The following is a 26,791-nucleotide window of genomic DNA, read 5'->3' on the forward strand; positions in this document are numbered from 1 at the left end:
CTATTATCATTATATATAAGCAGCACATATAATGAATATTTTCCATTTAAAATTACACAATGTAGCATATCCCCCTCTCTACCACATGGTGCAGTAGACTTTCATTTTAATAATCAAAACAGAATAACAAGGGGCGGCCGGGTAGCACAGTGAGTAAGAGCACCAGCTCCAGTGTTGAGAAGACCTGGAGATCAAATCCCGGGCTCAGACACTTAACACCCACCCAGAAACACCTGGCCATGTAACCTTGAGCAAGTTACTTAACCCCAATTGCTTAGGGGTGGCCAGGTGGCTCAGCGAGTAAGAGCACCGGCTCCAGTGTTGGGACGACCTGGAGATCGAATCCCGGGCTCAGACACTCAGCACCACACCCAGAGATAACTGGCCGTGTAACCTTGAGCAAGTTACTTAACCCCGATTGCTTAAAAAAAAAAAAACAACAGAATAACAAATTTGATGATTTCTTGTCATGGGATCAGAGATCTAGAGCCAGAGGGGAACTCAGAGACCATCTCAGCCAACTCCCTCATGTTACAGAGAAGGAAAATTAAGTGACTTGCCCCAGTCACACAGGTATTGAGTTGTTGTATGTTGGGTGAATCCATGACATAATAGAATTCTGAATGGGGACTCAAAAGACTTTGGTTCTAGATCTGTCATGATCTAGCTATGTGAGACCTTGGACAAATCACCTTACCTCTCAAGGCTTCAGTTTCCCCATCAATAAAATGAAGGCATTGGGCTAAATGATTCCTGAGATACTTTTCAGTTCTCAAATTCTATGATTCAAAAACTTTTAAATTGTTTTCTAGATATACATGTTAATATGTAGCAATGTATGGTGGTGGTATGGGAGAAGGGAACAAGCATTTATTCAGTACCTACTATATGCCAGACATTGTGCTAAGTACTCTCATTTGATCCTCACAACAACCCTGTGAGGGTAGGTGCTATTACTATCCCCATTTTACTGAGGAAACTGAGGCAGACAGAGGTTAAGTGACCTCCTCAGAGTCACCAGTAGAAAGAATATTAGTCTTGGATTCAAAAGATGTTAATTCTAATCTTGGTTCTACCTCCCAAACATTCTCTTTGTCTTCATTGTATGTTACTTCCCTTTCCCCTATGGAGAATATGTATTACTCTACCATTAGGCCAACTGACTTTTTCTCTGTTCTTTGAACACATGACATTCCATCTTCTATCCCTATACTATTGTACTAGCTGTGCCCTATGCCTGGAATACACTACCTCCTCACCTCTGCTTCATGTAATCTCTCTCTGCCTTTAAAGTACCACCACCTTCTACTTGAAGCCCTTTCTGATCTCCCCAGCTGCTAATGCCCTTCCTGCCTTGTATATGTTGTATACATATATGTACATATTAGTTTTTATTTATTCTGTGTATGTGAATATGTATATATGTGTGTATATATATTATATATGTGTTTGTATGTGTTTGTGTGTATATGTATGCATATCTCCCCCTCCAATAGAACCCTTGAGACAACAGATGGTTTCCTTCTTTGTATTTGTATTCCTACCCCTTAGCACAGTGCCTGGCATATAGTAGGTGCTTCATAAATGCTTGTTGACTGTTTAGCATTTACCATCTATATTAGGCTATATTACTCCAAGCAAGTTGCTTAACTCTCTGTTCCTCAGTTTCCATCTTGGTCAGATGACAATAATAATGCTTAAACTTCCTGCCTCACAGAATTGTTGTGAGGAAATCACTTTGTAAACCTCAAAGTGACAGGCCAAAATGAGTTATTACTATTTGTTAATCACAAAGAATTATAGAAATGTCAATGGCTAGAATCCTTGCTTGTCATGAGGACCCAGGAGAATGAAAGATTGGCAAATCTGACTTGTGACCTCCTTTTTTCTTGTCTTCCTTCTTATTCAGGCGAAGTGCAGGAATATGGAGCACTGTCTTCGGGAGAAAGCCAAAGCTTTCCGAGCCATGCGTCGTTCTTATGAGGCCATTGTCAAGCATAATCAGGTGAGTGTTCCATTGGGAAAGCTATGCAATGCAGAACTTCTGCTTGGGACAGAAAACAAAAGTGAAAGCACGGTAGGCAGAGGAGGTGGGAAGGCACTGATCCTGGCTGATACAGTAACATGAAAAAGAGCACCATACCTTTGCCTGGCCTTAACATAGTATAGCTTTTTCTATAGGGACCCCAAATTTTCTCCCTCTGCATCCCTCTGTTTTAGAAGCCCTAAGGCTTGTGTGGTAGTTTCTTCCAGAGCTAGAAGTATAGATTGAGAGGAAGGAAGAAGAGCCAATGAAGTGTAGATACTTGTTGAATGAAATGAGCAAATGAATGAAAGATGGAACTTGGAATATCAGGATTAAACTCTGGGCTATTCCCTCTTCTCAACCACTTCTGTAGTCATCCTTGTTCAGGTCCTCATCTCTTTTCTCCTAGTTTATTGCATTAGTTTCCTAACTGGTCTTCTTGCCTCTCATCTATCCCCTCTACAATTCTCCTTAACTTTGCTATTCAAGGAATCTTCCTTTTTTTTCTCTTTTTGTGAGCCAATGAGAGTTAAGTGACTTGCCCGGGGTCACACTGGAAGCTAGCTTTGAAATCAGGCCCTCCAGGGCTGGTGCTGTATTCACTGTTCCATCTAACTGGTCCCAGAAATCTTCCCAATGCATTGTGCAATAGTCTCCTGGTTCTTTTCACTTCATTTTGTATCAGTTCATGTAAATCTTTCCAGGTTTTTCTGAAATCTGCTTGCTCAGAGACTGGTTGGGCTTTGTTGTTGTTGCTGCTTTTATTTTTTTATGACTTGATGTACCCAAATGCCCTAGCACAGTGCCTTGAACATACTAGGTGAATTATAAATACTTATTAGATTGCCTTGAATTTTCTGGAAGGCTTCCTTGGTTGGTTTTGAAGATACATATGAAATTACCCATTGTTCTTGACTTCTTATCTTATGTTCTCTTTGTGGGATAGCAGCAGCTCAGTAGGGACTCGATGAAAGCTAAGTTGGCCATAGCAGTGGATGAACAGCTAGGGGCTGTAGAATGTGCCCAGTCATTTCCAGCCTTCATTGAATTTCATGTGGCTGCTACCACTTCCCTAGCTGCCTGCCTGAGCTCCTGTCATTTTCTCCTGGCTGGTCCATATAAAATACTGCTGGGCAGACCTTTTTTGATATTTGGTTACCCAATTCAGAGCTAGACCTGTTTGCTCTCTCTATGCAGCTGACTGGGAACAATGACCTATGGTTAATGAAGAAGCCAGTTTGAATTTCTTTTCAAAACTTTTATTTAAATTTTGTTCAAAATGTTCTGTTCTGTCTTAAGTTGAAGGTTGCAGGCTCTATAAGAACAGTTTGGTTTATTTCATTTTATTTTTTCTCAATTACATGTAAAAAACAATTTTTAATATTTGTTTTTTAAATTTTGAGTTCTAAATTCTTTTCCTCCTTCCCTTCCTTGAGAATGCAAGCATTTTGCTATAGATTATACATGTGTAATTATGCAAAATGTATTTCCATATTAGCCATGTTGCAAAAGAAAACACCCCAAACCAAAGAAAAATAAAGAAAATGAAAAATAGTAAGCTGCAATCTGCAATAAGACTCCACCAGTTCTTTCTCTGGAGGTGGATAGCATTTTTCATCATAAGTCCTTTGGAACTGTAAGAACAGTTTCTATTAAAAATGTTTCTGGCTACCTTGAACCAGAAGCCTTATGAGTACCTTATGGTCCTTATCAGTACCATTGGTTGTGGTGGTGGTAGTTGTTATAGGGGCAGCTAGGTGACACTAGATATGTTACCCTGGGCAAATCTCTTAACCTGTTTGCCTCAGTTTCCTCATCTGTAAAATGGGAATAATAATAATAGCACCTATATCTCAGGGTTGTTGTGAAGATTAAATGAAATAATATTTGAAGGCACTTAGCACAGTGCCTGGCATATGTTAAGTGTTACATGAATGTTTATTATTATGTTGTCATTGATAATGATGATGATGAAGAGTGCATTCTTCTGTTAGAAGAGGAAATGGATAATGGCACATTTATGATCTCAGTGAGAACATGCCCTTGGGGCTGCTTTTTTCTCTTTCTCTTCATCTGTAGAGAATTTCAACGAATCTAATAAATGTTCATTAAATGCCAACCACGTGTGAGACATAGCTCTAGACACCAGGGGTACAAAGCAAAAAAAAAAAATCACACAGACACACACATAAAGAAAACAGTCCCTGCCCTCAAGGAGCTTCCTTTCTCCTAGAAAGGAAGGAGGTTGCTGATGCCTGATGTTCACGAGGCCTGTTTTTAGACCACCTGCTGCAGCTACTATAGCACTTCTGTATCTCTGTCAGGAGCATTGTTTTTCAAGCTCTAGAACTTCCTTTGCTTAAAAAAGAGAGACAGAGCCAGTTCTCTCTTAACTGTTACACAAAAATGGTCCATTATTGCATCTTACAGTTGTGATTATGCTACAGCACATTCTAAGCCTCTGTAACTTAGCTATTTATTCTCTATGTGGGGACCACCATTGCTTTCTTTCTTTCTTCCTTCCTTCCTTCCTTCCTTTCTTTCTTTCTTCTTTTTTTTTTTTTTTTGCTTTTTGGAGGGGTAAAGGTAGGGTAGTTAGGGTTAAGTGACTTGTCCAAGGTCACACAGCTAGTTTTTGTGGTAAGTGTCTGAGGTCAAATTTGAACTCAAGTCCTCCTGATTCCAGGGCCGGTGCTCTATTCACTGCGCCACCTAGCCGCCCCTACTATTTCTTAAGGGGTCCCAGCCATGCTCTCTTCACTTTTGCTTAGCTCACTCTTTGGTCTTCTCCATTTTTTTCAACTTGGGTACTTTGTCCCTCCCTTTTCAGCACCCATTTATATGTTGTTTTCCCCTGCTAGAATCACCTAGCACAGTGCTTGGCACAAAATAACCATAACAAATACTCTATCTCTCCTCTGTAACCCACCTTAGGATCTTCTTTGGTACCCTATTTACCTGTTTCTGTCCTGTAGCAAGAGCCAGTTATGAGGAGGGGGCAGGGTTTCAGGGCTTCTCAACCTGTGTACTCCAGGAACTTCTTGTTAGTGACCTAATCAGCCTAGGAAGATCTCTTCCTAACTCCAGTGCCAATCTTCTGTCAACTCTGCAACATTGTCTTTCAATTAATGGCATTGGGAAGCCAATTTAGAATGTATAGTCACACCTTGATCCCTTATGTTGCTGGTGGTACCTCTCAAAATTACTTTGTTTTTATTTGGCATATAGTTTTTATTTTGTTGTTGTTTAGTAGCAGCTATCAAGGGGCAGCTAGGTGGTATATTGAATAGACCTCTAGACTTGAAATCGGGAAGATTAATCTTCCTGAGTTCAAATCTGCATTCAGACACTTGCTAGCTGTATGACCCTGGGCAAGTCACTTAACCCTGTTTGCCTCAGTTTTCTCATCTGTAAAATGAGCTAGAGAAGAAAATTGCAAAGATACTTTTTACTTAATTATATTCGTATGTGTTGTTATATGTAAGGTTACATAGTAAGTTGTTACATGTAAAGTTCTGGAGGGCAGGGATTTTGGCTTTTGTCTTCATATCCTCCCATCCCTAGCACAGTGCCTGCATGCAGTAGGCACTTAATTAATACTTGTTGATTGATTAATAATAACAGCTGACATTTACATAATCTTTTAAGAGTTGCAAAGATTTTCTATACATTATCTCATTTCATCTTCGTTATCTCCATTTTGCATCTGAGGAAACTGAGGCTCAGCAACTTTAGCTGTGCTTAGGGGCACAAAGCTAGTAAGTCTCTGAGGCAGATCTTCTTGACTTGAAGTCCAGTGCCCTCTCTACTCTACCATGCTGCTTACCTTGGATAGCTGTTCTAAAAATGCCGGCTACAGCTCATGCAATTCCAACAGTGACGAACAATGAGGACCATAACAACCAAAGCCAGTGAGGTCAGGGACAGCCTGCAGACATTCGAGCCTTTCATCAGCTGTCAAAACCATATCCCTGCTTCCTTCCTGAAAATGCCATTTCCGTTGGGTCTTGTAACACGGCCTGACCCTGTCAGCAATGGTGCCTCCCTGAAAGACTGCAGCAAAGGCCAGGTCCCCAAGTCCCAGCAGATTTTGTCAGGCCTCATTCTTAGTGGTGACAGTGCTATTAAGAACTTCTGGAAGTCAGTGCCATCTACCTGATTTTCCTTCTCCGTGATGTGGGTAGACCTTGTCACAGCCCAGCTATGAGACTGTAGAGTCTTTTCACAGTTGTATAGCAGCTGAGTAGTATGTACTGCCTGACATTTCTGAGGAATCTCCCCCTGCCACCCTCTCAGTGGGAAGGCAAGAATAATAACTGACATCTGGATAGCATACAGTGCCTGGCATATAGCAGGTGTTTAATAAATGCTTGAAACACTTGGCATCTTTGATCTCATTTGAGCCAAAAGACAAAAAAAGTACAGGAAAAAGGGCTAGATTTAGGACCTGGATTCAAATCTCAATTCTGCCATTTGTTACCTGTGTGACCTTGGGCAGCTAGATGCCTCAGTGGATACAGTACTGGGCCTGGAGTCAGGAAGATTCATTTTCCAAGTTCAAATCTGGCCTTATACTTACTAGCAGTGTGACCCTGGCCAAGTCACTTAATCCTGCTTGTCACAGTTTTCTCATCTGTGAGATGAGCCGGAGAAGGAAATAGCAAACCATTCCAAGAATGGTTTGCCAAAAAAAACCCAAATTGGGTCACAGAGTCAGACACAATTGAAAACAACTTAAAAATTACCTTGGGCAAGCCATTGGATCTCTATGGGGGCCTCAGTTTCTTCACCTGTAAAATGAAGGGGATGGACTAGGTAATCTCTAAGGTCCCTTACAATTCTATAATTGTGATCCTGTTAACTCTAAAGTAAAATTATTCATTTTACAGAAGAGGAAACTGAGGTTCTGAGAGGATACTTGCCCAGCGCTATTTTGGGAGCTTAAGAAATGCTGAGTAGTGGGTAGATCACTGGACCTGAAGTCAGGAAGACTTGAGATAAAATTCACCCTCAGATACTTAGTGGCCATGTAAATGTGCCCTCACTCGGCTTCTACTTCCTCATCTGTAAAATGGGGAGAACAGTGCCTGCCTCACAGCTTGTTGTAAGGAACAAAGGAGATAACGTTTCTAAAACTTTGCAAACCATAGAGTTCTATGTAAGTGTTAGCTATTGTTCTTATTACTTACTGTAGTTTTGACAAATTAATCCGTTTATTTACCAAATCATTCTTCTCAGCCTCTAACCACAGAACTTCACCCACAGATTCAGTCAGCGTTCCTCAGCCTTGACAAACCTCCTCTCTGCTCCCACTCCTTTTCTGTCTTCAGCCTAACCCATTCTCCATGTCTCCAAATTCCTTCCTCCGCACCTTCTCCCAGGCCCTTCTCACCTCTCTGCTCAGCTCACATTCTCCCCCACTGCCTTAGGTAGAAGCTGCCTGGCTCCAGGGCAGGATCCGGCAGGAGTTTGAGAAACTCCGAGAGTTCCTGAGGGTAGAAGAGCGGGCGGCCCTGGATGCAGTGACCGAGGAGGCTGGGCAAAAACTGAGGCAGGTAGAAGAAAAAATGAAACAGTTGGCAGAAGAGACTGAGGCCCTTGCTCACGAGATCGGGAGGCTGCAGATGGAGATGAAGGAAGATGATATCTCCTTTCTCATGGTAAGAGGCTGAGGTCGGGGTAGGGGGTGGGGAGCGGCGGTGAGAGAATTCTATGGGGCTGGTGGGAATGAACACATGAGGTCTTTTTGTCCCAAGAGTATCTAGGAGATCAGCGGCGTGGCTGATCCCAATCCCTTGTGCCCCACTTTCGGTGCCGACCAGTAGATATTCTTTTTTTTTTTTTTTTATGAGCAATCGGGGTTAAGTAACTTGCTCAAGGTTACACGGCCAGTTATTTCTGAGTGTGGTGCTAAGTGTCGGAGCCCGGATTCGATCCAGACACCGGTGCTCTTACTCGCTGTGCTACCTGGCCGCCCCCAGTAGATATTCTTGATTAAAAGTGTTCCTTGCTCCAGTTATAGGATTGCTATATGCTATTGATGAGAAAAGTGCTCCCTGTGAGTCTGCATTTTCTAAGAGCTTTGCAACAAACCCAGCATCCTTATAGCAACCTGCTTGCTCCTCTCTCCTCTCCTCCTCTCCTGTCACAGAGAAACTAAGGGCTGCTTTGGATTGATACTAATACCAGGAAATGGAGAGAATTAACTGGAAGCATAAAAGCTTCTGTGCGGTTAGGAATCTCCCATACTCCGTATCATATCTAAGTTTGGCTCACCGGGATGGAGTCCACAAAAGAACAGCAGAAATTAGTAGAAATTGTTTTTTTAATGGGGGGGTGCTATGGGAATTGAGCTTGAATAGAGTGTGACAGTGAATAGATAGCTGACCTTGGAGTCAGGGACACCTGGTTCCAAGGCCTTCCTGTGATATACACCAGCTGCGTGAATATGGGCAAATTATTTTAACCCCTTAGTTGTTGATTTTTCATGGGTAAAGGGAGTTTCCCCACTATGATAGTGTCATAGGTCCAGATGCCAAAAATTAAAAAAACAGACCAGCTGGTTTTTCTCTCAGTTAGAATACCTTCTACAAAAAAGGAAAGGGGATTTAAATGGAAGCAAAAGACATTTGAGGAGGATATAATAACTCACTGAATGTGAGACAAAACCAGGTGGTTCAGAAGATATGATTTAAAGCAGAGGTGTTAAGCATATGGTCATTAAAGTGTAATTGGGAAATATTTAATAAAATAAATAAAAATCCAGTACAACAGAGATAATGTTAAATTGTGGTTTTCTAAGTCAATGTGCAGCTGATTTAGGATCTGCTTCTTTAGACAGATTTTAAAGATTAGAATAAAAACTAATCTGCCTGGGATAATTTAAGTGTAGACCAGAGCAGAAGCAGAAAATAATTACAACTTAGATTTCTATAGTACTTTCAGATTTACAGAACACTTCCTGTATAACAAAGCTGTGGAGGTATAAATATTATTACCTCCATTCTATAGGTAGGGAAACAGAGGCCTGAGAAAAGTCAAATGCCTCACTAAATAGATGGCCATTTCTTTGAGTGTATGTGAATTGAAAATTAAAAGAGTACTGGTGACTTGCACACCTGACTCAATATACCAGAGCCTTTTGTCCAGCTGGATCACTGGCTACTCAGTAAACCAATAAGTTCTGACTGACTCCTGACCTGTAACTCCCATCTTCTTTTTCCTTAACTTCATTCCCTTTTTCTTGACCCTTCTTTCATCCTTTTCTTTTCCTTCTGATCTTCCCCTCTCTTCCACCAAATCCAATCCAACTCCCTCCCTTCCCCTATCCTCTGAATCCCTACCTCACTCACCTGCCCTGCCTTGCCCTGAGCTGCAAAGGGTTTGGTTTAGGAAGATAGGCGTCCCAGAAGATGAGGAGGACTGAGGAAGAAGGCTGTCCCAGGGAGGGAAATGGGGGCTTTTAACACTTTCTGCTCATGGTTGTAAGTTCTTCACTATTTTTTTATACTTTTTGTGGCTTATATGTAGATTTTTAAAAAATCATTTTAAGTCCATGTGTATCTGTGTCAAATATTTTATGTCATAACAAATTCAAGGTCCTGAGTTTGTTGGTTTGGATTTTGGTTTTTACTGATTATGTTGTTTTATGTATATGTCTCAATTTTTAGGAAAAGAAGTCATTTCATTCTCAGCTATTTAATAGGGACTTGTGAGAAAGTTCACAAACTTGTCTAACAATGGCTTAAAATGTTAGTGTTCAACTCAATTATCACTCTAAAGTTAATATAATGAATTTGAATATGGAATAGAATTAGAATACTGCCCCTACAGACATGGAATTTTACTAGCTGATCATGTCACCCAGAGGTGGGGAGCCTGTGAGTCAGGCCCCAAAAGGAGACATTTCTATTTTGGCCTATAACTGCAAAAAGGCAACATCACTTTGAAGGTCTGGAACAGGGACTTGAGGCCACATGTGGCCTCTATGTTTTCTACTGAATTTAATCAAAGGACTAGAGGGCCATGTATAGCCTTGAGGCTGCAGGTTCCCCACCCCTGGACTCTGAAGCAACAATATTGGGAAAGGCCATAAGGTACAGAGATGCTACTTGACAGCATTTTCCCTTATGTCTTTGCAGTGTACATTTTATTTTCCTTTTGTCTTACATCTTCCCTCTTAATTTCTTCCTTCTTTTCTCCTTCCTGTGTTATATCCTGGAATGGAGATGTTTGTCATGTTTACTGAATAGGATTGGTATTCTCCACTCTTCATTTTAAGAGCTGATGAGTGAAACAGTTTGCAATCCAGCAAAATGATCTATTTGCTATTCCCTGAACATATTACTCCATCTCCTCCTGTCTCAGTACTTTTGTTTAGCCTGTCCCTCAGGCCTGGAATTCACTCTCTTCTTACTTCAGCCTCTTAGAATCCCTAGCTTCCTTCAAGGAAAGAAGGGAGAAGATACTCATTTATTAAGCACCTTCTACATGCTTAGTGCTTTACTAATACCATCTCATTTTATCCTCATAAAAACTCTGGGAGTTAGGTACTATTTTTGCTCCTATTTTATAGTTGAGGAAACTGAGGCAGACCAAGGTTAAGTGATTTGCCCAAGGTCACAGCATCAGTATCTGAGGCTGGATTTGAATTTCAGGTCTTCCTGACTCCAGGCCCAGCACTTTAACCACTATACCTCCTAGCTGCTTCAATGCCCAGCTCAAATGCCACCTCCTGCGTGAGGCCTTTCGTGATCTTCTTGGTGGATAGTTTCTATTCTACCTACCTCCCCAAATGACTTTGTATTTTGTTTTTGTTGTTTAATGGTGTCTGACAATTCACGATCCCATTTGGGGTTTTCTTGGCAAAGACAGAGGAGCAGATTGCCATTTCTTTCTTCAGCTCATTTTACAGATGAGGAAACTGAGATAAACAGGGTTAAGTGACTGGCCCAGAGTCACACAGCTAGTAAGTGTCTGAGGCCAGATTTGAACTCAAGAAGATTTACTTCATATTTTATATTCACTAATCTATGTTCTCTTTGTTTCCTTCCAATATAATATAAGCTCTTGGAAGGCAGAGATGATTTTATTTTTGCTTTGGTAGCTACAGTGGCTAGTACATAGTTGGTGTTTAATAAATGTTTGTTGAATTTATATTTTTCCCTTTAAAAATAAACAAATTCATTCTAGGCTTTTTAATTAGACTCCTTGAATTTTTTTCCTTTTAATTATTGGCCTTTAATAGAAAGAAGGAAAAAAGGCTCTCTGTCTCTGATATAAAATGTTGTCCTGTGAGTTTAATCTTTATTCGTGACCTTCAAAATGTCTCTGCATGTATGGTTTAGAGCCCAGGGGTGGGGAATCTGCAGCCTTGAGGCCACATGTGACCTTCTAGGTCCTTGGGTGTGGCCTTTTGACTGAGTCCAAGTTTTACAGAACATATTCTTTTATTAAGGAGATTTGTTTTGTGAAGTTTGGATTCAGTTAAAGGGCTGCACTTGAGGACCTAGAGGGCCACATGTGGCCTCAGGGGTGCAAGTTCCCCAACCCTAGTTTAGGATGAAAACCAAAAGATTGAAAACAAATAGTAGAGTTGTGATACCCTCACTTTCCCAGGTTTGGAAACTGAGTGAAATTTTTCTGGGGTTCATAACACTTCTCAGATAAATGTTGGCTTTTATTGAGTCTAGATGTTTATCTCTTTACTGTATGTTCTTTTTTTCTTTCAGAAACACAAGAGTCGTAAACGTCGGTAAGTTCCTTGAAGTAATTGGGGAACAAATAAATCAATCATATTCCTTCCTTCCTTCCTTCCTTCCTTCCTTCCTTCCTTCCTTCTTTCCTTCCTTCCTTCCTTTCTTCCTTCCTTCCTTCCTTCCTTCCTTTCTTCTTTCCTTCCTTCCTTCCTTCCTTTCTATTGCTTTCTTTCCTTTCTTTTTTCCCCTTTCTTCCTAGCATGAAGTCACAGGATGTTAAAAAGAATCACAGCACAGTATATTTAGCTGTCCCCTTTTGTGGCTTCAGTCACACCTAGTCATATAAAAGAATTCCAGTGAGGCAATAACCAAAGCCCATTGAAAGTACATTCCACAGTAGCAGCTAGGTGACTCAGTGAATAGAGCATCGGCCCTAGAGTCAGGAGTACCTGAGTTCAAATCTGGCCTCAGACACAACTCACAAAAAAACTAACCTTGTGACCTTGGACAAGTCACTTAACCCCAATTGTCCTCCCCCCCAAAAAAAGAAAGTACATTCTAGAACTACCTTTGGAGTCCACAGAAAGGCATTTAAAATGACCACACCACAACAGTGAATGTTTGAGAACAGGAAGTTTGTATAATACAGAGATACCCACAGAATTTGAAGTCTACTCTCCTATCTTACTCTTGTTCCCACCCCCTTGTCTTAGTAGGTCTTAGTCCTTGAACCCTAAGTCTAATCCATGTCTAGCTCCATTTGCTTTCATTCTGTAAATGATAGTTCTTCCTCTCCCCCACCACACTGCCCTCCCAGTCCTTGCCCTACTGAACCCCCAAGTATAACTAACTTTAAGGTGGAATGGTTTTAAATCAGGTAGGAGGACTCTCACTTTGTTCAGTGTAAAAAAGTTATTTGCCCTGTTATTCTGAGGATGATCCTCCCACATAGGCACACCCTACCAGCCTACTTAATTTCCATATTGGTCAGCCAATCTGAAGAGCTCAACTCTGTTAGGAAGGGCATTGTTTTTTGTGATACAAGTACCCAAGAGGGAAGTTGACCGAAGAATTTTGGAGACCCTAAGCTTCTGATGCTCCTGGACTTAACTGTCTGGGGGTAGAGCCACAAGGATTGAACCCTAAGTAAGAAACCAGTGAGTTTAGCCATCTACAAGGAGTAGATGCTGCCTAGTTCTTTCAGTATTCCTCATGGATGTCCATAAGGTACCTAAGCATCAGGGAAACTGGGGAGGTAGTATGGTTATTGCTTCTGAGGACTCCCATGCCACTGAGGGAATGACAGCTACTGGACAATTATTCATGACACGTTTCCTCCAATGAAGCTCAGTCATGGTTTTAGGACTGGCCTGAGTGCTCTCACCCATCTATGGCTTAGCAGTAGGGTATATTACAAAGGATTATTTTCTCCCAGGGGCTTTTGAAGTCACTAATTGTAACAAGAGAAGAAGCAGTAGAACTTTGGGGATAGATCAAAGCACCCAGCACACTGGCTCCACAGACTAAGTCATCTCCATGGAGCACTAGAGGAAGAATTAGGGCCATCACAAACTTGCCCATAAGGAAGGGTGAGAGGTAACATAGTACAGTATATAGAGTGCTGGATTTGGAGTCAGAAAGAGCTGGGTTTGAATCCTGTTTAAGACATTTGCCAGCTGTGTGACCCTAGGCAAGTCATTTAATCTCTATGGGAGGAAGGAAGGAAGGAAGGAAGGAAGGATGGATGGATGGATGGAAGGAAGAAAGAAAGGAAGGGTTAACTTATTATCTACCTACTATGTGCCAGACAATGTACTGAACACTTTACAAACATTGTATCATTTGTGATCCTCACAACAACCCTGGGATGTAGATGCTAGTATGATCTCTATTTTACAGTTGAGGAAACTGAGGTGGACAGAGGCTAAGTGACTTGCCCAGGGTGATACAGCTAGTAAGTATCCGAGGTTGGATTTGAACTCAGATCTTCCTGACTCCAGGCCCAGCACTCTATTTACTGTGCCACCTAGTTGCCTTTCAGTTTCCTCATCTATAAAGTGAGGGAGTTGGACATTATGACCTCTAAATCTATGATGCTTTTTTCTCTGATCCTATAAAGTTCCTTCTCTCTCAGAGCCTGAGGGAGCAGAGCACTGGATTAAATGGTATTGAGTTTAAATGCAGAGAGTTTCTATTTGGTAGCAATAGATTTATTCTATTGACTTCAATAGACTCCAGAGAACAGAACCAGGATCACTGGATAAAAGTTATAGGGAGATAGATTTCAGCTCAATATAAGGAAGAGCTTTCTAATAATTTTACCTGTTCAGCGGGGCAGTGGTCTAGCTTTCAAGGTGTTCTAGGCTGACTCTGATTCAGACTAGTCCCTTAGGTTTGATATCATAACAAAAGGAGACATTCATAGGTCATTCAACATATAACAAAAGAAGATTTATTTAGTCATAACAGGAGAGTGCCTAGAGCAGAGATGGGAAAACTGCAGCCTTTAGGCCACCTGCCCACCCCTGACCTAGAGCTTCTTGTAGCTGCTTTGGTAATTTTTGGGAAGTAAACTCAATATGGTTTAGCAATCTATAAACCAAAAAAGAGAATGCAATCCTTAGTCAAAGGAAGTGATGATAATTCTCTTATTCTCTGCCCTGGTCAGATTATATTTGGAGTGTAAAATTCAATTCTAGGCACATTTTAGGCAAAATATAGACAAGTCGAACAAGTTGCTATCAAAGGAGGGCAACCAGCAAGTTAAAGGACCTCAGGTCTATGTTGTATGAGGAAAGGTTGAAGGAATTGGGAATTTTTGGCCTGGAAAAGAGAAAGATTTAGGGAGAAATTATAATCATCCTCAGGGAGTTGAAGGGCAGTTGCATCAAAGGGGGAGTAGTCGGGGTTGGGGAACCTGTGCCCTTCAGGCCACACCTGGCCTTCTAGGTCTTAAGTACAGTCTTTTGAATGTATCAAAATTCTACTGCACTTAAGGACCTACAAGGTCACATGTGGCCTTGTGTGCACCCCAAAAACTGTGTGCAACAGAAATCCTTACCCAAATAATAGTCAGAGGTTTCTCAAGGTAGGAAGCAGAAAAGAATGGTTTAATACGATCTCGAGAAAGGGCCATCCTCCTGACAAATGGTCAGGGAGGAGAAGCAGTTTACAAAAGGAAATGGTGAAGTTATAAAGCCCTAACTTGGAATTCTTCCCTACCCCCCTCCTGACCCTTTTCTTCCATCGGCTGGAAGTTATCACCCAATGTACATTTGAGAAAGCACTTCTGTCCTTATTTGGCATATCTTGTGCTGAGGTGGCACTGGGGAGCATCTCCATTGCTGTAAGTCCCACATTCCTGCAAGGTCAGGTGACCTCTAAACTTCGGCCTAGTGGATGCTGAAGCCACTCTAGATTTGATTTTTCAGAATGGGGAAACTTCACTGCAAATTATCCCTCACAGTCTGAAGGCTTCAGGTTCCCTACTCCTGAAATAGGCAGATTCTGTCCCTGGGAACCAAGCAGAGTTAGAAGCAACAACCAGAAGTGGCAAAGGGACAAAAGAGACAGCTTGTGTGGTCATCACCAAAGTGATGGGCTTGATATAAGGTAGGACTTCTGAACCATTGGAGCTATCCAAATCACAATAGAAATAGTCTGCCTCAGGACATTGAGAGGGTTAGCCCTCACTCTTGTTATTGAGTTGTTTCAGTCAGTCTGACTCTTCTTGACCCCATTTGGGGCTTTCTTGGGAAAAGCACTAGAGTGATTTGCTGTTTCCTTCTCCAGATGATTTTACAGATGAGGAAACTGAGACAAGCAAGGTTAAGTGACTTACCTAGGGTCACACAGCTAAAAAATGTCTGAGGTCAGATTTGAACTCATGAAGATTAGTCTTCCTGACTTCATGTCTGCTACTGTATTCACTGTGCCACCTAGCTGCACCCTTCCCCTCACTAGAGGTCTTAGAAAAAAAAATCTGGACTCAGGGAAGATTTTTGTTTAGGTTCAGGGTAGACTAGAAGGCCACTGAAGTCCCTTCCAGTTCTCTGATTCTGATGCTCTGAAAGTGGCAGAGAAGCCCACATGGGAAGAGAAGGAACCCCATTCCTTTCCTTTCACCACACTCGTGCCTTGTGGCCCCTTCTGCCCCTTATTTCCTTGCCTAGGCTTTCCTGCACGACTGAGCCAGAGCCCATCCAACCAGGAATGCTTATCGACGTCAGCAAATACCTGGACTCCCTGCAGTACCGTGTCTGGAAGAAGATGCTGAGCAGTATTGAAGCTGGTGAGTGGGAGGGGTCTTTGGGTTCTCCAGGATGGGGGGAAGAGGGTGAGGGGGAAGGCAGTGCATACTGCAAAGAACATTGAAATAGGAGTCCAGGCCTGAGATCTGCCTCTTCTCCTAACTAATGGCATTGTACTGGGCAGGCTACTTCCCTAACTTTGAGCCTCTGTTTCTTCAACTGTAAAATGAGAAGACGAGATGTCCTGAGGCCTCTTCCAGCTCTAAACTTAAGTGACTTTGCTTCTGGGTGAGCACCATGACATACACCTGTGTCCCCTAACCCCATTCTATTTTGCCATGATGAGAAGCTCTTTAGTTCTGAGGCACATGTTGGGATTTCCTGGAGAGAGAGAGATGGAGGAATTTGGAAAGCCTCCAGAACAGGTGCATAAAGATTGAGAAAACAGGACCTGTGAAGGCAAGGGAAATGAAAGGGGTATTATGCATCAGAAAGCCGGGCTGATTCTTGATTATGTTCTGCTGAATGTTGTTGTTATGAGCTGAGCATGAATGAATTTTGTTGGTTCAAACATTACTGACGGTTTTGCTCCGTCGGCTTGTGTGAGCTGCAGTTTCCATCGGAGCTCCCACCTGGGCATGAGCAGAAAGCTCCCTCAATCCATTCCAAGTTCTAACTCCCACCAGCTCAGCCTTATCACATAGCTGTTGGTAGGGCCTGGCCTTTGAGAGAGGGTCTTCTGCCAGGCCTTCTCCTACCCAAAGTGTTGGGGCAGCTCCTGTGGCAAGACAACCAACTCAAAGGTAGTAAGGGGAAAAGCAGGGGTGTGGGAAGTGGAGAATAGTAGAGGATTCTGGGATAGGAAAGGGAAATCAGGTCTCCCCATCTTCCGTCCCTCATACCAGATCCTAAAACAGACCTGTAGCAGAGAGCTTATCCTGACAAGATGGAAATGCTTTCCATTACATTCTTGTTAGGGTTCATCTTAGTAAATTTGGCCCAACATTTTAATCTGTTAAGATCTTGGTTTCTGATTCTACCACCCAGCTGGTTGACAGGACCTATTTTTTTGTTTCCTCTTTTTATCTCAGGCATATAATAAGTACTTTTTGGATTAAATTAATATTAATGATATTTATATTATGAATATTAATAATTGATTTTTGGATTAAAAGCTAAAGGTGGCTAGAAGGCTGCCTCTGGAAGCAGGACAAGATCCCCCTAGCTTCCTATTTGCCATCCAGATGACCCCGACTTTTAAACCAGCCTATACCTCTTCCTGCACCTTACTCTTCCAATTGGCCCCATTCTGACCAAGACCTCATCCAAGTACTGAACAGCAGTGGACACTACCCTTTAAATCAAAACAAAAGCCCCTTCTCTGACCCTTTTCCCTCCTATTGAGCCAAAATCTCCCCAACTAAGTTCTAGCAGCCAGGTTCCTATTATCAACCCTACTGTCTCACTAATCTTTAGTCTCTTCTTGTCTTCTGGCTGCTTTCCTATTGCCTACAAATGTGCCCTGTGCCCTCCTCAAAAGACCTTCATTTGATTTGTCCACCCCTGCTAGATTACCCTATATCTCTCCCTGCTTTCATGGTCAAATTCCATGAGGAGACCATTTAAAATAGGTGCCACCTTCCTGTCCCCTCACGGTTCCTTTTAACTCTACAGATGGGCTGCAGACCTCTGCATTCAACTGAAATTGTGCTCTCCAAAGTTATCAGTGATCTCTTAATCACCAAATCTGACGGGCCTTTTCTCCATCTGCATCCTTCTTGACCTCTCTGCAGCCTTTGATGCTGTTGATCACTCTCTTCTCTGGAGGTTTTCAGATACTCCTCTCTCCTGATTCACCTCCTACCTCTCTGACCACTACTCCTTAGTCTCTATTGCTGGATCATGTCCCCTAACTGGGAGTGGCTCCCGAGTCTCTCTTCTGGGCCATCCTCCTGACAAATGGTCAGGGAGGAGAAGCAGTTTACTTTTCTCTTTTCCCTCTATACTGTTTCACTTGGATTTCACCAGCTCCCATGGATTCAGTTATATCTCTGCAGATTACTTTCAGACCTATTTATCCAGTCCTAACCGCTGTACTGACCTCTAGACTCATATAGCCATCTGTCTATTGAGAATCTGAGGTACATGCTCCTTAGACTCAACATGTCCAGAACTGAGCTGATTATCTTCCTCTATCCCCTTCCCCTCCTCTACCCCATCTCTACAAGACCTTCCTGTTCTAAACTTCCCTATTACTAATCAAGGGCATTACCGTCCTGCAAGTCACCCAGGCTCTTGATTTAGGTGTCATCCTTGAATCTTCACCCTCTCTCATCACCCCATAATCCAATCTTTTGCTTGTCATTGTTTAGCTGTTTTCAGTCCTGTTCAAACCTTTGTGATCCCATCTGGGGTTTTCTTGGCAGAAATACTGGAATGGTTTGTCATTTCCTTCTCCAACTCATTTTACAGATGAGGAAAATGAGGCAAACAGAGTTAAGTGACTTGCCCAGGGTTACTCAGCTAGTGTCTGAAGCTGGATTTGAACTCAGGAAGACGAATCTTCCTGACTCCAGGCCCAGCACTCTATTCACAGTGCCCTCTGGTGGCCTCAGCTGCCAAAGTGATCTTCCTAAAGCATAGGTCTGGTCATGTCCTCTCCGTCCTAGATAAACTCCACTGGCTCCTTATTGTTTCCAGGACAGAATATAAAATCCTTCATTAAGTTAGCCCCTTCCTACCTTTTCATTCTTTTGACCCTTTATTTCCCTCCATCCACTCTGTGATCTGGTGACATCAGCGTACTTGCTTTTCCTCCCACAAGGAACTCTGTCTCTCAACTGAATGCATTTTCACTGACTTTCCCCAATAACTGGAATGCTCTCCTGCCTCACCTCCACCACCTGGCTCCCCCAACTTCCCCCAAGTCCCAGCAAAAATCCGACTTTCTGTAAGAAGCCTTTTCCAGCCCCCTGCAATGCTAGTGCCTTTTCTCTGAAATCACCCATGTGTATTTTGTATGGACATAGTCATTTGCATGTTGTGTCCTCCATTAGACTGGCCCTTGAGGGCAGGGACTTTTTTATTTTTGTATCCCCAGAGCTTAGCACAATGCCTGGCACATAATGAGGCCTTAATAAATGCTTGTTACTGGCTTGCTAGGTGCTGGGGGCACCAAGACAAAGAATGAATAACCCCTACACTGGATGAACTTATGGTCTAATGAGGGAGATAACAAGTATGCATATTAATGACAGAGATAGCAAGTATGCATATTAATGATGGAGATAGCAAGTATGCATATGCCCATCTGATCCATCCTTTCCCCATTACTGAGAGTTGACCACTAACCTCCCCCACAGTTCACTCAACGCCCCCACTAACATCCTCTGCTAGAATACTACTCTCTCCAGATACCTGCCACTCAGTTTACTTCCATCTTTCTTATTCCCCACACCATCATCTTCCCCGCCCCCTTTTCTTCCCCTTTATCCCAATCTTTGTCATCCCTAGTAGCTCTACTCTCTTGCTTCCTTGGCCTCGAACCTTCTCCTTTTCCTCTCGATCACCACACTCTGTTTATCCCACCTCCCCAAACTCAGATTCTTCCTGGCAGGAGGTTTAACAATCTATCCACTGAGCCATCTAGCTACCTCCTAAGAGAGGATTAGGCATTAGAATATCATTCCAACCCTCATTAAACCTAAGCTTCTTTGTACTATTCATGTCACTTGTACCTAATCTTAAGCCTTCTGCACATTTTACCTGCCAACATGCTCCCCTTGGTATCAATGCAGGGGGTACTGAATTCCCATCCCCCCCGGAATATGACCTGGCTATTATATGTCCTGATTGCTTTAGAATGAGAAGTACCCGGCCGCATTAGCCAATTGTGTATGCCACTGGGGGCAATGAGCTATGGGATGCAGCTGGCAAATGTGGCAGCCTAGACATAAAGCCCACTCTAGCCTGGGAGCTTTTGTGAGTGAGCAAGGATGCCCGCCCATGCAGATGAACCAGCATCCACCAGATGGCAGCAGTGGCAGCCTTTCAGGGGAAAAACTTGGGAGGTGCTCAGTTCAGATCCCTATAGTGCAGGGGTTCTCCACCATTTTGAGGTAATGGGACCCCTTGGTAAATATAGTAAAGCCTATGGACCTCTTCTTAGAATCATATTTTTAAATGCATACAATAAAAAATAGACAGGATTACAAAGGAAACCAATCATGTTGAAATTCAGTCATCAAAATATTTTTTAAAAATTAAGGTTACAGAACCTAGGTTAGAAAGCTCTGCTATAGCATATTACTCTGAATGATCAAGGTCTGGGGGATCTATGTGGAATCAGAGAATGCTAGATCTCAAAGGAACCCTTCCCTAGAGGTCACCTCATCTGACAGCTGAAGTGCAAGGTGGCCCAACCTCCACAAAGCAGGTCTAACATGCTGGCAGGCAGTCAGCATTTATCAGGCAATTTCTGTGTGCCAGGCCCTGTGTGCTAAGTGCTGGGAATAAAAATGCAAGAAAGCAAAACAGTCCCTGCCCTCATGAAGCTTATGTTCCTGTGGAGGAAGATATCACATAAAAGGGAGAGGAAAAGCTTGGGACCACAGGGTATGGTTAGGGTAGACAAGGTACCTGCTTAGGGGAAATACTCCTGGGCTATGAGGCATAGCCCCTACAGTGTTTGTTGGCATTTGGAGCAATTCCTTCCTCCCTCCCTCCCTCCCTTCCTTCCTTCTTCCCTTCTTCCCTCCCTTCTTCCCTTCCTCCCTCCCTTCCTTCCTCCTTTCCTCCTTCCCTCCCTCCTTCCCTTCTTCCCTTCCTCCCTTTTTCACTCCCTTCCTTCTTTCCTCCCTCCCTTCCTTCCTCCCTTCCTCCCATCTTCCCTTCTTTCCTTTTCCCTGCCAGCTGTGCCTCTTACTATCTGGACTTTAGTACCATGCCCTGTGTGTGTATAAATACACACACATATGTGTCACTCTATACACACACATACATGCATATACATATACATATATACCTCACTCTGAAGGCCACCCTTTGTGTGTATGTATATGATCTTGATATATAGCTGTCCTCCTGGAAGATGTGACCAGCAATAAAGTGTGATCACCAGCTTTTGCTGTGGTCTTAGGCAGTCCCTAGGGCCAGGCTGGGACTGCCCACTGGAGCCAGCCACTCGTGACAGCCAGGACAGAAGCACCTGTGAGGTGGAGAGTTCTATCAGACAGATACTTGAAGCAACAGTAACTGCTAACACTTAGCCCTCGACCCAGAAGCCTCGACATGCACTCTGTATTTGACTTCCCTCAGGGAGTGGGGTTCCCTTTAGCTCAGTGGAATTCAGTGAACCTGGATTATACACTTACTATGTGCCAGGCTTTGTGCAAGGTGCTGGGGATAGAAAGAGAGACATTAAACCCTCCCTATCCACAAGTCACTCACATTCTCCTGGGGGGAGGAATATAGCTTGGGAACTACGCACCTCAAAAGTAAATATTAAAAACATGCAAATCAAATACCGAGAAAGCCATGGGGGAGCATCCCTGAAGGCTTTGAGGGGAGGTGACACTGAAGCTGAGCCTTAGAGAGAGCTAGAGGATCCAAGAGGTTGAGGTGAAGGAGAGCATCCTAGGCATGAGGCACAGCCTGTGCAAATGCATGGCAGAGGAAATGGAATGTCATGGGGAACAACTAATAGAGCAGTCTGGCTGGAACCTGGAGTATGTGAGAAGGAATGTGAAATCAGCCCAGAAAGCTACGTTAGAACCAGGTTGTGCAGGGCTTCAGTTTCCATAGTGATCAGAGCCTTACCTCAAGGGAAGGCATCTTCTGAAGGAAGGAGAGATGAGAAACATGAGAAAGGGTTTGTGGTTGTAGTTCAGTCATTTCCAGCTCTTTGTGAGCCTGTGAGCCTCTGGCCATGGGGTTTTCTTGGCAAAGATACTGGAGTGATTTGACATTTCTTTCTCCAGTGGCAAACAGAGGTTAAGTGACTTGCTCAGGGTCACATGGCTAGTAAGTTTCTGAGGCTGGATTTGAACTCAGGTCTTCCTGACTCCAGACCTAGCACTCTATCTACGGAGCCACCTAGCTGCCTCCTAAGAGAGGATTAGGCATTAAAGTATTATTCCAACCCTCATTAAACCTAAGCTTCTTTGTACTATTCATGTCACTGTAAATTTTGCCTGCCAAGATGCTCCCCTTGGTCTCAATGCAGGGGTTACTGAACCCCCCCCCCCAATATGACTTGGCTATTATATGCCCTTATTGCTTTATGACTGAGAAGTACATGCCCCCCAATTAGCCAAACTGTGTATGCCACTGGAGACAGTGAGCTATGGGATGGTTGTCTTTAGGTAACAGCCTTGAACTTGGGGCCTCTTTTTCAGACTTTTGGGGTTGCTTTGGCAGGGCAGATTTGAGGTAGGGCAGACCCCAGGGATCATACATTTACTTGTGGAAAGTATATTCAATTTCTAGACCATCTAGTTCAACCTCATTTTACAGCTAAGGAAACTGAGGCCCACAAAAGTAAAATGACTTTCCCAAGATGATAAAGTACTAGCAGATACCAGCAAAGCCAGGACTTAAACCCAGATTCTCTGCTTCCAAATCCAGGGCTCTTTCATTGTGCTGTGATGCTGGAGAATCCCAAAGGCATTTCTAGGAACTTCTGGCAAGCCTAGGCCACATTAGAATTCCAAAAGATCAGGGTCCCCTGCCCACATGTTTTCAGAGGTGCTGGGGGAGTGGAAAGATTGGTAAAATTAAATGGCATCCCTTCTAAAGGGCAGCTAGGGGGCTCAGTGGATAGAGTAGTGGCCCTCCCATCAGGAGGACCTGAGTTCAAATCCAGCCTTCAGAAACTTTACTAGATGTATGACCCTGGGCTAGTCACTCAGTCCTTTTTTGCCTCAGCTTCCTCATTTGCATAATGAGCTAGAGAAGAAAATGGCAGTTTCTTTACCAAGAAAATCCCAAAAGTGGCCACTAAGAGTTGGACACAACTGATTGACTAAACTCAAGGGTGGAGAACCTGCAGTCTCGAAACCATGTGTGGTCCACTAGGTCCTCGCGTACGGCCCTTTGACTGAATACAAACTTCTCTGTGAAGAACCTAGAGGTCCACATGTGGCCTGAAGGCCACAGGTTCTCCACCCCTGGACTAAACAACAAAAAATGCCTTTTAACCTTCATCCTTTAGGTCTGACATACCAGGACCAGGCAATAGAATGAAATCCTTCTCTGAACCCCAGAACTTACTTGTTTGCTTAGAGGCCTCAGCCCTCTTCCCATCAGAGGCACACCCCCAGAGGTGGCCTTCAATGCCATTTTAGAATTCAGGATAGTGACCCCTCCAGAGCCTGGAGCTTGTACCAAACCACATGGGACACAGAATGACCTGACTGTTGCTCAGTAGTCAGTGCCATAACCTTGGAAGGCAACATTTTAACCTTCCTTCATTGATACAAGAACCTTGGCACAAGTCCATCTCCTCTGGATTCAGGGTTCTTAACCTTCATTGTGTCGGGACCCTCCAGCAGTCTGGTAAAGCCTATGGATCCCTTTTCAGAATGATGTCTTTAAATGCACAAAATAAAACACACAGGATTATACAGGAAGTCAATTATACTGAAATCATTATTAAAATATTTTTAAAACCAAGTTCACAGAACTCAGGTTAGGAACTCCTATTCCAGAGCATCCTAGGACAAGGGGCAGTGCTGATTTTTACTAATTTTTTTAATAGTTGATTCTATAAAACAAAGGGAACTGACCAGATATATTCCATTTCTAAGAAATTTGGGAGAGTCTGCATGGTAGTAGCTGTATTGCTGGCTTCAGACCTGGAAGGCCTGGGTTCAAACCCCATCTCTGATACACCTTAGCTATGTGACCTGTTAGGTTCTCGGTGTCCAAGCAACTCTCTCAGACTGTAAATTGTAAAGCAGATGCCAATCTCCACTGGCAAAGAGATTTCCTCATCAGGAACCCCATATGCCTATGAAATCATAGGTGTGGGGGAACGTCAGAAGGGACAGAGTAGAGCGGGATGAGTCAGATGGCCAGGAGTCCGTGTGCCAAGCTACTGAGATCCTTTTTCTCCTTCATTTCTCCTAGTGCCCTTCAGCTTTGACCCCAACACAGCAGCTGGCTGGCTCTCCGTCTCTGACGACCTCACCAAGGTCACCAATCATGGCTATCGGGTCCAGGTGGAGAACCCTGAGCGCTTCTCGTCCTCCCCCTGCTTGCTGGGCTCCCGGGCCTTCTCCCATGGCTCCCACACCTGGGAGGTGGATTTGGGTGGGCTCCATAACTGGAGGGTGGGTGTAGCTCGGACTCGTCGAGAGTCCGGTGGGGACGGGCACTCGCACAGCTGCTACCACGATGCCCGCTCAGGTTTCTGGTACATCTGCCGAGTGGACGGGGACCGCTGTGTGGCGTCTGACCCTTCAGCTTCACTCCTGGGCCTTGTGTTGCCTCAGCGCCTGCGTGTGGAGCTGGAGTGTGAGGAGGGGGAGCTCTCCTTTTATGATGCAGAGAGACAGGCCCACCTCTACACCTTCCATGGCCGCTTTGGGGAGGTGCGACCCTATTTCTATATAGGGGGCACACGAGCAGATACTCCCCCTGAGTCCCTGCGCCTCTGTCCACTCCGTATCCAGGTCAAGGAAGAGCTCTAAGGCTGAGGACCTTGGAGTTAAATCTTTCCTTTCTCTGATTCAATGCCCCTCCTTTCCACTCTCCCCATTGCCCTTTCCCTGGTATTTCTGTTTCTTCTCTACTTCTCCACAATCTGCCCCTATCTTCTCCCCAGAACACTGGTTTTAAGTCACAGGGCCTGTGCTCAAATCCCAGCTCTGCCACTTACTACCCGTGTGACCTTGGGAAAGTCACTTCCCCTCTACTGGTCTTAATTCTGTCATTTTTTTAAATTTAATTTTATTACATTTTTAATTTAATTTTGGGTTGTTTTTTTTTTTGTAGGGGGGAAGGCAGGGCAGTTGGGATTAACTGACTTGCCCAAGGTCACAGGGCTAGTAAGTGTTAAGTATCTGAGACTAGATTTGAACTCAGTTCCTCCTGACTCCAGGGTTGGTGCTCTATTCACTGTACCACCTAGCCACCCCTTAATTTTATTTTTTAGAGACCAAGTCTCCCTATTGCACTCAGACCAGAAGAATAGTAGCCGCACCAAAGCCCAACCCAAATGCCAATGGGTATAAAAGCTTTAACCTGCCCCATTTTTTCTGGCCTGGGTAAGTTGGCCCCTCCTTAAGCAGCCTGGTTTCTCTTCCTCATTCTCAGGGGCTTCCCATATTGATGTTAAACTTGGCATAGCCACCCAATCTGCTTTAGCCCCACTGCAGTCCAGAACCCCCCAGCCTCAGCCTCCTCCAGTAACAGGGGTTGCAGGTTTGAGCTGCCACTCAGCAATCCTCTCATCCATAAGATAAGGAGTTTGGAGTAGGTAACTTTCAAGGTCCCTTCCAGGTCCAAGAGAGTCTGTGATCCTGGGATGCCTTTGTAGTTTGGTCACCAAATTTCCCAACTTGCTCTCTGTGTAATAGGGTCATAGAATCTAGAACCAGCAGGGACCCCAGAGACCATCCAGTCCAACTCCATCATCTTACAGAAGGAGGTGAAGTGACTTACCCAAGGTCACTCAGGTAGTAATTGTCAGAACTGAGAGGGGAACCTAGGTCTAGATAGACTACAAGAGGTTAAAAGGCAGGAGAGCAGCTAAATCAAGAAGCCTGAGGGCCTGACCTATGCTGGGCTGCTGCGACTCAGCACCTTAAAGGGCCTTACATGCTTCTTCCTCTCTGGCCCTTCTTTTTTTTTTTTTAATTACATTTCATTTTATTTTCACAAAGATTTGCCTTCACTCCCTTCCTTCCACTCTCCCCTCATTAAGAAAACAAGAAAAGTAAAATGCTTGTTAAAAACATGCACAGTCAAGTAAAACAAATCCCCAGCTTGGCCTTGTCCCCAAAATGGGCCTGCTTTCACTCCTGAGTCCATCACCTCTTTTAGGAGGTGAGTAGCACGCTTCACCACGAGGCCTCTGGCATCCTGCTTGACTATCATGTTCACCTGAGCAGGACCATTCCTTCTCTTTATTTCCCCCCTCCCTTCCCCAGTACATAAGAAGGTTGCCACAGCCCAGCTCTCAGCCCCCTCTCTGTATTCCTTTCTCTTAGCCTTAGCTCATCCATGAGCAGGCCCCAACTTACACCATAACATGTTACCCACAACCATGTCATGAAGAGGATGGTAGAAGGATCACCCATGTCTGTATAAGAATGACATCCTGCCTGCAGGGCGTATTCACCATAGACTCAGTATCAGACAAATCATAGAAATAACCAGCAGGATGTTTTAATGGGATAAAACCTATATGACCTGCTACAGTCATGTTCTAAATCCTCTAAAATGGGTATAGGTGTATTGTACACATTGATTAAACCACCCCCCAATGTACCATAAGATGTACGTGCTGCATGTAAAAATAAAATTACTGTATCACAGTTTGGACTGATGATGTGATGAAAATAAACATTGGGTATTTAATTATCTACACTGCTTGTGGCTTTAGAATTTGGGATGGCTATCTAGGGAAAACTCATCTTCCTGAGTTCCAATCTGGCCGCAGATACTTACTAGCTGTGTGACCCTGGAGTTCCCTCATCTGTAAAATGAGCTGGAGAAGGAAATGGCAAACCGTTAGAGTATCTTTGCCAAGATTTGGACACGACTCAACAACAACAACAAAATCTAGGGAAACCTGAACTGATGCTTTGTTTTTC

General features: G+C 43.6%; 1 protein-coding gene across 1 annotated transcript in view; it reads left to right on the forward strand.

The window, feature by feature from the left end:
• The window catches only part of TRIM35 (tripartite motif containing 35), a 37,353-nt gene extending 10,789 nt beyond the window's left edge, over nucleotides 1–26,564 (forward strand). The window contains exons 2-6 of the mRNA XM_069071952.1: nucleotides 1,910–2,005; nucleotides 7,456–7,686; nucleotides 11,758–11,780; nucleotides 15,897–16,015; nucleotides 24,102–26,564. Coding sequence (XP_068928053.1) covers nucleotides 1,910–2,005; nucleotides 7,456–7,686; nucleotides 11,758–11,780; nucleotides 15,897–16,015; nucleotides 24,102–24,664 — 1,032 coding nt within the window. The 3' untranslated portion in view covers nucleotides 24,665–26,564. The remainder of the gene's footprint in view (nucleotides 1–1,909; nucleotides 2,006–7,455; nucleotides 7,687–11,757; nucleotides 11,781–15,896; nucleotides 16,016–24,101) is intronic.
• The last annotated feature ends 227 nt before the right edge of the window (nucleotides 26,565–26,791 follow it).

This window comes from Petaurus breviceps, unplaced genomic scaffold (genome assembly GCF_028583685.1).
Source record: "Petaurus breviceps papuanus isolate PSGF00001 unplaced genomic scaffold, PetGlider_PUasm1.0 90845, whole genome shotgun sequence".
NCBI classification, from domain to species: domain Eukaryota; kingdom Metazoa; phylum Chordata; class Mammalia; order Diprotodontia; family Petauridae; genus Petaurus; species Petaurus breviceps.